The sequence below is a fragment of the Clarias gariepinus genome, chromosome 1 (assembly GCF_024256425.1).
Source record: "Clarias gariepinus isolate MV-2021 ecotype Netherlands chromosome 1, CGAR_prim_01v2, whole genome shotgun sequence".
In the NCBI taxonomy this organism is placed as follows: Eukaryota; Metazoa; Chordata; class Actinopteri; order Siluriformes; family Clariidae; genus Clarias; species Clarias gariepinus.
Window position 1 is genome coordinate 226751 of NC_071100.1, and position 13891 is coordinate 240641.

The 13891-nt window shown below is 39.5% G+C and overlaps 1 protein-coding gene across 1 annotated transcript; it reads right to left on the reverse strand.

Moving 5' to 3' along the window:
• Nucleotides 1-1597: 1597 nt before the first annotated feature.
• On the reverse strand, nt 1598-10846 carry LOC128523476 (zinc finger protein ZFP2-like). The gene is made up of 6 exons (XM_053495686.1): nt 10810-10846; nt 8554-8731; nt 6136-6407; nt 5463-5530; nt 5112-5302; nt 1598-3388 (listed from the first exon to the last, which is right to left on the reverse strand). Exons 2-6 carry the CDS (start codon nt 8711-8713, stop codon nt 2166-2168), a joined length of 1914 nt encoding a protein of 637 aa, XP_053351661.1. The 5' UTR covers nt 8714-8731; nt 10810-10846; the 3' UTR covers nt 1598-2165.
• Nucleotides 10847-13891: the final 3045 nt, after the last annotated feature.

The window sequence follows — 13891 nt, forward strand, 5'->3', positions numbered from 1 at the left end:
GGACAATCATATAATTTTGATTCATATACATTCACATTTCATACAAACTTAATTCTTTTGATTGTGTAAAGCTGCTTTGTGATGATGTAAATCGTTAAAAGCGCTATACAAATAAAATTGAATTGAATTAAATTGAATTGCACTGTATTTTGCTTTAATTTTATGTTTGATTTACAGTATATCCTTTTTATACCTATTTATTTTATTTTATTATATGTTATGTTTATTTTTCCTTTTTAATGTAATGTGGTCTACAAATAGTAGTGGCCGTTACAGTGGACAGGGGTTTGATCATGAGATTTTTTTTTTGTCCATCTCCATTGTTCTTGTGAATTTAGCGTTTTTCTTCTTTTAGACTGTCAATTAATCAGTGCAGTGGTTACCGGGGTGCAATTCTTTACCTTCACCATTGCATTTTTTTTTTATTCTTTTTTATTTTCATTCATTTATTTTTTACTCAGAAGCGAATATGATTTCAAATGTAGCAAAGTACAATACTTCAAACAAAACATACTTAAGTAAAAGTAAAAATTTCCAAGTAGAAGTACACACACAAAAAAAATACTCAATAAGAGTAACATGAGTAAATGTAACTCGTTCCTTTGCACTCTGAATAACTCTTATGTCATTAGAGGTTGGACTGTTTTCAGTCCTCTATTTTTACGTTGAGCCGATTCCTACAAGTAATTCCGAGACGCTTAGTAAATACAGGCTCTGGGCTCAAACAAATCACCACCTTTTATCCCCAGCACATTGCCTAGACAAAAAGTATTTATACCCCTTGACAGAGCTTAGAAGAGAACCTGTTAGAGTCTGCAAATGACTTGAGTATAGGGCGAAGGTTCACCTTCCAGCAGGAAGACTTCTGAAGTCACTTGATTCCACTGGGTTTTAGTTAGAAATATCAGAGTAAGGAAGGCTAAATCCAAATGGACACTACAGTGCGTGCCACTTTGTGTTGGTCTATCACATGAAATCCCCCCCCCCAAAAAAAAACATTTATGCTTGTGGTTGTAATGTGACAAAATATGGAAAGGTTCATGGGGTAGGGCTGGGCAATTAATCGAAAAGTAATCGAAATCGACATTCAGAACCTATAATCGATCAAATTTTCCCAGGTCAATTATTTCAATTACTTTCCCTTTGAAAACACTACTGTGTGTGGAGTCACATGACCCCGCTCCGTTACGTTATTCCGCCGACATGTCGAGCATGGAGAGCTTAAACACTGAGACAACTGAGCAACAGGAGCAAAAATCTCTCACTTATAATATGTGAGCATATTTACTGTACAAAACTTGTCATTGAACTATGAGGGCAAAAATAAAAATAATCGTTCATTAATCGTAATCGAGTTAAAATGTTCAATTAATCGAGATTTTGATTTTAGGCCAAATCGTCCAGCCCTATCATGGGGTATGAATTCTGTTGCAAGCACAGTAACTATCAAACAGTGCAGATTTGTAATGATTTTTTAAATGTACACAGATTTAGACTGTCCAGAACGATCAAAAAGTGAATTTTACAAAATAGGGCCACTATACACACCTAACCCCACCTCTCAAACTTTGTAAGGGAAACGCTTAAGACTTAGGAGTATTAGGCGGTATTTTTGTTTATTTAACCGGTTTTTTAAGGGACGATTACAGCCTTCCAAAATCAAGTATTACACAGCAAAAGAAACAAGAGAACATATAAAAAGTAACAAAACAAACAACAGAAAACAGATGAACCCTTAAAAGAGAAATGAATCATGCTCATGCCCTCTACAGGTTTCAAATGAAGTTAATAATAGACGGGGACACAGGCGGTGGTGTTTCATATCGGTCTGTACTACAATCCAAAAATGTAGTGTTTGGCATATAAACCTTAAGCTAGCTAACTGAAATGACGTACAGACCAGATTTCATCATAAAATGAACTATCTAATATTTTTAACCGTATTCCTGTATATATACTTTGTGTTGATCTGAGTTTAACTAAGTTGAGCCTGGTTCCTTTCAAGTGTTTTTTCCCTCGTGTCATCTTCGGGAATTTCTCCTCACCACCACTGCCTCTGGCTTGTTGTCTACACTTATTTATTTTAAACATCCAGACGTACCATACAAATGAAATGTAACTGAATTAAAACGGCATTCTGTAATGTGAAAATAGTCATGTTTCTTTCAGAGATGACTTTGGTCTAGAAAACTCTTTCCACAGTGATACGGCTTCTCTCCAGTGTGAATGAGCTGGTGTCTTTGGAGATTACTCTGCCGATTGAAACTCTTCCCACACCGCGAGCACTGATACGGCTTGTCTCCTGTGTGAATGCGCCCATGTCTTTGGAGATCACCTTGTCGAATGAAACTTTTCCCACACTGCGAACAGTAATATGACTTCTCTCCTGCGTGGATGCTCTGGTGCCGTTGGAGATGACTCTGTTGAGTGAAAGCCCTTCCACACTGTGAGCAGTGATACGGCTTCTCTCCTGTGTGAATGCGCTGGTGTCGTCTGAGAATACTTTCTTCGGTAAAACCCTTTCCACACTGTAAGCAGTGATACGGCTTCACTACTGTGTGAATGAACTGGTGTTGTTGGAGAGCACGCTGTCGATTAAAAGCCATGCCACACTGTAAACACTGATACGGCTTTACTCCTGTGTGAATGCGCTGGTGTCTTTGGAGATTATTCTTATGAATAAAACTCTTTCCACACTGTGAGCAGTGATGCGGCTTCTCTCCTGTGTGAAAATCCTGATGCTGTTTGAGATCACGCTTTCGAATAAAGCTCTTTCCACACTGTAAACATTGGTACGGTTTCTCTCCTGTGTGAATGCGCAGGTGTTGTTGGAGATTACTCCGTTGATTAAAACCTTTTCCACACTGTGAGCAGTGATACGGTTTCTTTCCAGTACGAATATGCTGGGTTGTTTGGATGGTAGAACTTTGTTCATTAAAACTTCCACACTGTGAGCAGTGAAATGGCTTCTCTTCTGTGTGGCTCTGCTGCTGTGCTTGTTCATGACTCTGTTGATTAAAACTCCTTCCACATTGTGAGCAGTGATAGAGCTTCTCTTCAGTGTGAACGCACTGGTGTCTCTGGAGATTACTCCTCCTGTTAAAACCCCTTCCACACTGTAAGCAGCGATACGGTTTCTCTCCTGTGTGAATACCCTGGTGTCGCTGAAGATCACCCTGTCGAATAAAACTCTTCCCACACTGTGAGCAATGATGCGGCTTCTCTCCTGTGTGAATGCGCTGGTGTTGGTTGAGATCACCACGACGTTTAAAACTCTTTCCGCATTGAAAACAGTTATATGGTTTCTCTGCTGTGTGAACACGCTGGTGTTGTTGAAGGTGTTGAAGATGTGGCTGCTCTTCTCCTCTTTTTCCAGTTACATTTGAGCCTGTAAATATATAAATAAATGCAATATGTTTGTTACATTAAAGCTGAAAATCAACACATTAGTTACATATTGATTGCTTCATTTCTATTTGGTGGTGTAAGGGAAGATTATCAATATTTTTTAACTGTGCAAATACGAATGGACCTGACTCTATAGTTTAGCATGGATCTCATGAAGTCACTGACCTCAGGATCACTGCACCAGCTTTTCAACAAAATGCTAGAATAAATCAATAGGTTTTAAAGCAAGTACTTAAAAGACTGAAAGTGTACCTCAAACTGAAAACACTAACTGGAAGAATCTTAAATAGTTGCAGAGCTATAAACATCTTACATCTTAAAAAGACATATCCATAATTATCGGAGATACTAACAAGCTTCAGCTTTTGATTAATGCAGATCAAGCCATATGAAGGAGAAAAGTTAGCTCAGATACTGACAACACACGGCTTGAGTGATGGGTGGTTCAGTTGAATTGAAACAAATCAAATCTAATCTATTACAAATGAAATGAAATCAAATAAAATCCATCACATTACCATCATAGACATTATCAGACATGTTTTATCTGTATTGACAAATATAATGCACCTAAAATAATAGCGCAAAAAATTTGGATTTTTCATGACTTTGTTGAACTACGCATTTAACATTCAAACTGGTAGTGGAAAAATTAAGCGAACCCTTGGAATTAATAACTGGTTGACACCCCTGGGCTCTGACTTGGCCACTCCAAATGGTGTATTTAGTTTTTCTGTTGTCATTCTGTTGTGGTCTTGTTTTGATGTTTTGGTTCACTGTCCTGTTGCATCACCCAACTTCTACAGAGTTTTAGCTGATGCACAGACATTCTCACATTATCCTAAAGAATTTTTAGATACACTTGGAAATTCATCCTTCCCTCTATAACTGCAAGCTGTCATAGTAGGCCCAAATCATGATGTTTCCGCCACCATACTTTACTGTTGGGAAAAAAATTTTGTTTTTAATTTTTTTTAAACTGAGGTACAGTGTAACCTTGGATTGCGAGTAACACGGTTTGTGAGTGTCCGCAAGACTAAAAGGTTTATTAATGAATCTCGACTTGGAAAACGTACAAGTCTTGGTTTACGAGTACCGAGTATCATGTATCACGCATGCGCTTCTTGTTTTGACGCCGAGCGTCACGTGTGCTCGTCTCTCACTGGTATAATCAACATCCAAATAAAAGGTTTTTCAAAATAAAATATCATTCAGACTCGGATAATACATAAAACGGAAATATTTATTTATTTATTGTGCGGCCCGGTACCATTTGCTCCGCAGACCGGTACCTGAGGGTTGGGGACCATTGCTTTACAGCAGTGATTCTGTTAGTGTGTAACTCAATCGAGTGTCATCAGAGAGATTTCTTTCTGTGTTTCCGTTGTGTGTGCGCGCGTGTGTAAAAAGAGTGGAGGAAGGGTAACTGTGTAAGGGAAGAAGGGGGAGAGGGGGAGGTCCTCCTTACTTTAGCTTCACACACACACACACACACACACACACACACACAGCGCCTGCGCGCACAAACAGAAACACTTATCTGTCTAAGTAAGTGTGTGAGTGTTGTAAGTATGTATGAGTGCATATGTATTTGTTTGTACATGCATGTTTATGTACAGGTGCACAAAATATTTGATGTTGAATCTTAATAAAAAAATAAAAAGAAGAAAATGGTGATTGCACTATGTATGGATGGACTTTACCATATGTGGAGCACTTTTTGTTCCAGAGGTGTTCAAACACAGGACTGAGATCTTTGGTGTACTCCTCTTCATACCACACCAAGAGCTCCTCTCCTGGGTCAATGGGTCGGCAGCACCGATACAGAATTTGTCCTCGATACTGAAATGCCACAAGATTCTGTTCTTCATCATTACGGGCACAATTCACATACCTAAAAAAAATGAGGCAAAGAGGTAGAAAAAAATCTGAGTTACAATCAAGGAGAACGTATGGGTGAGACGTCAGCGACAGGAAGAAGATAAACATCTTACAATATATTAAGAGCTTTAAAATCAATAACTAAAAGATCCAACAACTGGTGTATTTCTCACCTCATCCAATTTGCATATGTTTCTCTTTTGGCATCTATGTACTCTTCACACTGATTGCTCCTGTGTATCTGTAGAAAAATGACACATTTACATTTCCCTCATTAAATTAATCTACTTCTTTTAAGTAAATGAATTACAGAGTAGCAAAAGTAACGACCCAAGCCAAAACTATTATATTATCAAGAAGACAGAATTAAAGGTTCTTAACTGTAACCTGAGTTTCACAGATCAGCTGTAAAGTTCCAATGTGAATTTAGAGATGTTAGGTAAGCCAAGGCAAGGCTTTTCACTAGATTTTAGGGATAACAACAACTTACAACAAAACTATTAGCACCCTATACAAAAAAGGAAAATGTGCTGCTGGCATTCTACAATGGCTAAGTCAAGGAGGAACTCATTCATTCATCAATTGTAGCTCTCTTTAAGCTTTCCCTTTCAAGTTTCAAAGGCCTCACATTAGTTTCATTTGTGCCGACTGGCGAGTAATCAAATAAAAACAAAGTGCTATCCTCTGGACAGACAGATAGACGTACAAGTACCAGTTACAAGCAGTTTATTGGACCTAAAAATGTGTTTAAAATTACTTCACATTTCCCTGGAAAGAAAATTTGGATATTGATTAATGTTATCTTAACATTCAAACAAAATCACATAAAAAAACATACAAACTCACCGCCCAGGAGTATCCACTGTTCATGGCCTCCTCTCTGTCCACCAGCTCTCCCTGATAGGGTCCAAAGTGTGCACCTACTGGAACAGTCTCCCCCTTATTAAACACTCCCAGGCCTGCATCAGGAATACTGGACTCCTGAATCTCTAGTCCAGGAGGAAGAGTTTGTCTGGCTCGGTCAGAGACCCCCATGGGGACAGGCGTATCAGGGATGAAGAGGGGAGAACCATGAACCTCACACTTGTTGAAGAAGAAGGATTTGCAGATCTCACAGTCTGGGAATAGAGAAAACACAATGGGGGAAAAAATATGATGCCTAAATATAAAGGTATGACTATCGAAGAACATTGAAATATTAGAATTGTATTACAGTTAGTCCATTAAACATTGACAAAAATAATCATGGAGTATTTAGGCAAGAGTAGAGATGTCCAATGGGGTCCACAAGATTTCTTTACTTTGAATACATTTAAAGCATTAGACAGGCTCTCTTTATCCACAGCAACTTATCTCATTTCAACAACTATGTAGTCAAGAGTTAAGGCCCTTGATCAAGGTCCTAGCTGTAGCAGACTGGTAGCACTGGGAATCAAACTCACAACCTTTTGAGAAGTCCATGGTCTTAAGCACTTCCCACACTTTAATGTGAGTATAAACAAGTGTCATGAGCACTGCATGACAAAACTACAACATCATTATTAACTGCCTGGTTAAAGTCATAGCTGTTTTAATTCTCCTCTTTTAAAAAAAAAATAAAATAAATAAATATATATATATATATATATATATATATATATATATATATATATATATATATATACACATCTTGCAAAAGTGAGCACACCCCTCTAACTTCAGTCTTCTCAAAGAATAATACTATAGATAGAAATAAAACGTGGATATATTTTTAGGGAAAACAATGTGCAGCTTGTTTAACGGTATAGATTAACTGTCCTCTGAAAATAACTTAATATGCAGCCATTATTGTCAAAATAGCTGGCAACAAAAGTGAGTACACCCCAAGCGATAACAGCTGAACATCTATAACCATTCAAAGTCACATGACCTATTCATCATGTTTCTGTGTTTGTCTGCTTGATAGAACCATACAAATTTGTGTATCTTAGATTAGAGCATTTAAAATTTGGTGCTCTGTGTACAATTAACTCGTGCTAACCACTGGATGACCAACATGGCACCTCACGGCAAAGAACTCTCATAGGATTTGAAAAATAGAATTGTTACTCTGCACAAAGATGGGTTAGGTGACAAGATCAGCCTGAAACTGGGTTACAATACGCTGGCCAGGGTCATGAAGAGGTTTTCCAAGACAGGTTCCACTAAGAACAGGCCTTACAAGAGTCGATCAAAGAAGATGAGTCCTCATCCTATGCGTCAGGTGCAGAAGCTGGCTTTAAAAAACAGACCCATGAGTGCTGCCAACATTGCTTCAGAGGTTGCAGAAGTGGGAGGTCAGCTTTTCAGTGCTTAAACCATGTGCCACACACTGCAACAAGTTGTTGTGCATTGCCATAATCCCAGAAGACAGCTGCATCTGAAGCTGACTCACAAGCCCGAAAGCCCGAAAACAGCTGCTGGTATTGGGGGGGCTGTGGTTCACTGATGGAAACATGGATTCCAGCATGTACTGTGACATTCTGAAACAGAAAATGATGCCCTCCCTTTAAAAAATGGGCCAAACGGCACTTTTCCAACATGATACTGACCCCAAATAACACCACCAAGACTGCCTTGCTGAGGAAGCTGAAGGTAAAGGTGATGAAGTGGCCAGGTATGTCTCCAGACCTGACTCCTATTAAGCACATGTGGGGCATCCGAAAGCAGAAGGTGGCAAAGCGCCGTGTGTCTAACATCCAGCAGCTCTGTGATATCATTATGGAGGAGTGGAAAAGGATCCCACAAATTTGTATTTTCCTATCAAGCTGACAAACCTATAAACATGATGAATAGGTCATGTGACATGTGAAGATGTACAGCTATTATCACTTAGGGTGTACTCACTTTTGTTGCCAGCTATTTTGACAATATTTTCTGTTTTTTAGAGGACAGTAAATCCATACTGTTAAACAAGCTGCACATTAACTTCTCTAAAATATATTTTTAAATTAAGGTTAAGTGAGGTTCAATGTATAGTTATTTCATATTTTACTATTTTCATATACAAAATATGGTAATATTGATAATACTGGTAAAATTGGTAACATAGGAACTATTGGTAAATATACTGTATATATAGATAGTACTTTCTAAGTACAATAGAACCAATTCATTTTTACATTTAAATTACTCGCAGTTGGGTAACTAAGTAATTACTGTTGTACTTTTAGTGCACTAGGTAGTGTGTAGTGTAGAGTAGTGAGTGAGAGTGTAACTGAGCTCCAGAGAGGCCTGATGTCTTACAGAGCTGGTCTTCATGGTCAGGATCTTCCTCTTTAATGGGGATATCTTCAGGTTTGGTGTGGAGGTTATCTCCATGGCTGCTGATGTTCAGCTCCAGCGTCTCCTCTTTCTTCACACAGACTTCTGACCATGTGGACATTCCTCCATCTGAAGTCTCCATTTTCACATCCTCACACAGCTAAAGATCAAACAACAATAACACTCACTCAGAAAAGACTTTAGATTTTCTTTCTCACTCCTCATTGTGTGTAATTGTTGTTATTATTATTATTATTATTATTATTATTATTATTATTGTCATTATTATTGTGTTTTGTACCATTCTCTGTGTTCTTATGCAAAATTGTGTGGGGTTGTGTGTGAGGTCACTCCTCAGCCGAGGGAGCGGGCTCGCTCACAATTTTTCCTAAGAACACAGCCATGAATAAAGAACGGTACAAAAACATAACTAAGTGTCCCTGAAAACAAAACATGGTAGTTTTGAGTGCATGTCCAGGGAACTCCTCAGACCTTAATCCTATTGAGAACTTGTGTTCGATCCTCAAGAGGCGGGTGGACAAACAAAAACTCAGAAATTCTGATAAAACTTCAAGCTTTGATTATGTACGAATGGGCTGCCATCAGTCAGGGTGTGGCCCAGATGTTGATTGACAGCATGTCAGGGTGAATTGCACAGGTCTTGGAAAAGAAGTATTAACACTGCAAATATTGACTCTCTGCATAAAATTTATGCAATTGTCAAGAAAAGCCTTTGACACATAAAAGGTTTAAAATTATACTTTAGTATAACACAGTAACATCTGACACAAAGATCAAAAAACAATGAAGCAGCAGACTTTGTGAAAACTAATATTAGTGCCATCCTCTAAACATCTGGCCAGTTTCGTAGTACATCAGTGCCATGGCAATCGATCATAAACAACAACACCATCTCAATGTCACTGCTGGAGTCACGACATAAAATTACATTAAACAAAGTCTATTATATAAAAGGAAGATTTATTATTATTATTGTTGTTGTTGCTGAATCTGCTAGTTTATAAAGAAGGGCAACTATTTGTGAGCCAGGATCAAGTTAGGAATTAAAATGATACTTCTCTGCTGAAAAATCCAGCATAGACCAGCATGATTATATACTGGTTAATACTGGTTAGTGCTGGTCTAATGCTGGTTTAGCTGGTGAACCAGTATAAATGATGGAAGACTAGCATATCTCTGCTGATGAAACCTTACCACTGGCATTGGTCTTGCTGGGTTGTGATGGTCTGGTGCTGGTTAGGCTGGTGAACCAGCATAACTGTGCTGATACAATCACCAACAAGGTATATCTACATTAACTTGGCCACCAGCAGGGCTTTGGTAGTTAAAACCATTTTAGTATATGTATTAATGTAATGTAATTTTACTAAAAACTGTGTGTGATGTAAATACATGGACCGTGTAGTTTTATCCTTAAATGCATTTACATACAAGAGACAGAATTGATTACTTGTATAAAATATGCATTTATTGCCAGTGCATTTATCTAAAAGGTCTGTGACAACCCAGCAGATATGTAATAAATACTTTATTTTTTTATTTATTTAAATTATTTTGTGTTGGGCAATAAAGCTGATTTTATTCTATATTTTACAGAGTTATTGAATGACCATCTTGTAAAAACCTGAACTTTGTCGAGTTACTAACATACTTGAAGCAAAAGAAGCAGTGTAATCTTTTCATTTATACCATACCAACATTGAATGGTGGTGAAGAGCCTACTATCACATGTTGGTACCGTATACTGGTCACCCTGCTGATGCTGGTGGGGGAAAAGCACAGACCAGCATTTAGACCAGCATGTGTTGTGATTTGGTACCAATACACAACACACGCTGGTGAACGACTGTGCAGGTCCACGCTGTCCCTCCCAGTGAGGGTTAGTAACACTGTTACAGTCACGTGGTACCAGTGACGCCGCACGAGGTTACGCTCGAGAGCGCATGCGCAGGAGTTAAGGCATTTTCACTATCGTATCCGATCTAATGTTTATCACCGCGCAGCACGCTCGCGCGCGTCCACTCAAATAAACTGCAGGATTTAAAACTGACTTTCGGCATTACTGTCTCTCTCTCTCTCTCTCTCTCTCTGTGTCACACACACACACACACACACACACACAGCTCGGGAGGTGAAACATCCGCTGCTATGCTCTGTTAGCTAACCGACACTACAGACTAAAGACGCAGATTAGAGACTCGGAGTTCACACACTGACCTGAGGGCTGCTGCTGCACTTCACTCTCACCAGGCGGCTCTTCTACCTCACACACACACACACACACACACACTGCTCACTGACACACAGGGGGGAGGGGCTGAGCGGAGGGGGCGTCCGGTTCTGCGTCGGACCAGTGTAGTGTAGAGTAGAGTAGTGTAGTGTAGAGTAGTGTAGAGTAGAGTAGTGTAGTGTAGAGTAGTGTAGAGTAGAGTAGTGTAGTGTAGTGTAGAGTAGTGTAGTGTAGAGTAGTGTAGAGTAGAGTAGTGTAGAGTAGAGTAGTGTAGTGTAGTGTAGAGTAGTGTAGTGTAGAGGAGTGGAGTGAAGTGTACAGTAGTGTAGAGTAGTGTAGTGTAGAGTAGAGTAGTGTAGTGTAGAGTAATGTAGTGTACAGTAGTGTAGAGTAATGTAGTGTAGAGTAGTGGAGTGTAGTGTACAGTAGTGTAGAGGAGTGTAGTGTAGAGTAGTGGAGTGTAGTGTAGAGTAGAGTAGAGTAGTGTAGTGGAGTGGAGTGTACAGTAGTGTAGTGGAGTGTAGTGTACTGTACTGTAGAGTACTGTAGTGTAGAGGAGTGTAGTGGAGTGTAGAGTAATGTAGTGTAGAGTAGTGTAGAGTAGTGTAGAGTAGTGTAGAGTAGAGTAGTGTAGAGTAGTGTAGTGTAGAGTAGTGGAGTGGAGTGGAGTGTACAGTAGTGTAGTGTAGTGGAGTGTGGTGTACTGTACTGTAGAGTACTGTAGTGTAGAGGAGTGGAGTGTAGAGTAGTGTAGAGTAATGTAGTGTAGAGTAGTGTACAGTAGTGTAGAGTAATGTAGTGTAGAGTAGTGGAGTGTAGTGTACAGTAGTGTAGAGGAGTGTAGTGTAGTGTAGAGTAGTGGAGTGTAGTGTAGAGTAGTGTACTGTAGAGTACTGTAGTGTGGTGTGCTGTAGTGTAGAGGAGTGGAGTGTAGAGTAGTGTACTGTAGTGTAGTGTAGAGTAGTGTAGTGTATAGGAGTGTAGAGTAGAGTAGTGTAGTGTAGTGTATAGGAGTGTAGAGTAGTGTAGTGTAGTGTAGAGAAGTGTAGAGGAGTGGAGTGTCGAGTAGTGTAGAGTAATGTACTGTAGAGTAGTGTAGAGTACTGTAGTGTAGTGTACTGTAGTGTAGAGGAGTGGAGTGTAGAGTAGTGTAGTGTACTGTAGTGTACTGTACTGTAGAGTACTGTAGTGTAGAGGAGTAGAGTAGTGTAGTGTAGAGTAGTGTAGTGGAGTGTAGAGTAGTGTACTGTACTGTAGAGTAGTGTAGAGTACTGTAGTGTACTGTAGTGTAGAGGAGTGGAGTGTAGAGTAGTGTACTGTAGTGTAGAGTAGTGTAGTGTGGAGTAGTGTAGTGTAGAGTAGTGTAGTGGAGTGTAGTGTAGTGGAGTGTAGAGTAGTGTAGTGTACTGTAGAGTAGTGTAGAGTACTGTAGTGTACTGTAGTGTAGAGGAGTGGAGTGTAGAGTAGTGTACTGTAGTGTAGTGTACTGTAGTGTAGAGTAGTGTAGTGTAGAGTAGAGTAGAGTAGAGTAGAGTAGTGGAGTGTAGAGTAGTGTACTGTACTGTAGAGTAGAGTAGTGTAGTGTAGAGGAGTGGAGTGTAGAGTAGTGTACTGTAGTGTAGTGTAGTGTAGAGTAGTGTAGAGTAGTGTACTGTACTGTAGAGTAGTATAGTGTACTGTAGTGTAGAGGAGTGGAGTGTAGAGTAGTGTAGAGTAGTGTAGTGTAGTGTATAGGAGTGTAGAGTAGAGTAGTGTAGTGTAGTGTAGTGTAGTGTACAGTAGTGGAGTGTAGTGTAGTGTAGAGAAGTGTAGAGGAGTGGAGTGTCGAGTAGTATAGTGTAGAGTAATGTACTGTACTGTAGAGTAGTGTAGAGTACTGTAGTGTAGTGTACTGTAGTGTAGAGGAGTAGAGTGTAGAGTAGTGGAGTGTACTGTAGAGTAGAGTAGTGTAGTGGAGTGTAGAGTAGTGTACTGTACTGTAGAGTACTGTAGTGTAGTGTAGAGGAGTGGAGTGTAGTGTAGAGTAGTGTACTGTAATGTAGTGTACAGTAGTTTATAGTAGTGGAGTGGAGTGGAGTGTACTGTAGTGTAGTGTAGAGAATTGTAGAGGAGTGAAGTGTCGAGTAGTGTAGAGTAGTGTACTGTACTGTGGAGTAGTGTAGAGTACTGTAGTGTAGTGTACTGTAGTGTAGAGTAGTGTAGAGTAGTGGAGTGGAGTGGAGTGTACAGTAGTGGAGTGGAGTGTACAGTAGTGTAGAGTAGAGAAGTGAAGAGGAGTGGAGTGTAGAGTAGTGTAGAGTACTGTAGTGTAGAGTACTGTAGTGTAGTGGACTGTAGTGTAGAGGAGTGTAGTGTACTGTACTGTACTGTAGTGTAGAGTAGAGTAGTGTAGTGTAGTGTAGTGTAGTGTAGAGTAGTGTAGTGTAGTGTAGTGTACAGTAGTGTAGTGTATAGTAGTGTAGAGGACTGTAGTGTAGTGTAGAGTATAGTAGTGTAGTGTACAGTAGGGTTAGGGGTTAGTGTAGTGTAGTGTATAGTAGTGTAGTGTACAGTAGTGTAGTGTAGTGTACAGTAGTGTAGAGTAGTACAGTGTAGTGTAGTGTACAGTAGTGTAGTGTAGACTAGTGTAGTTTACAGTACAGTAGTGTAGTGTAGTGTAGTGTACAGTAGGGTTAGGGGTTAGTGTAGTGTAGTGTACAGTAGGGTTAGGGGTTAGTGTAGTGTACAGTAGGGTTAGGGTTAGTGTAGAGTAGTGTAGTGTAGAGTAGAGTAGTGTAGTGTAGAGTAGAGTAGTGTAGTGTAGAGTAGAGTAGTGTAGTGTAGTGTAGAGTAGTGTAGTGTAGTGTAGTGTAGTGTAGTGTAGTGTAGAGTAGTGTAGTGTAGTGTAGAGTAGTGTAGAGTAGAGTAGTGTAGTGTAGTGTAGAGTAGTGTAGTGTAGTGGAGTGTAGAGTAGTGGAGTGGAGTGTACTGTACTGTAGAGTACTGTAGTGTAGAGGAGTGTAGTGTAGTGTAGAGTAATGTAGTGTAGAGTAGTGTACAGTAGTGTAGAGTAATGTAGTGTAGAGTAGT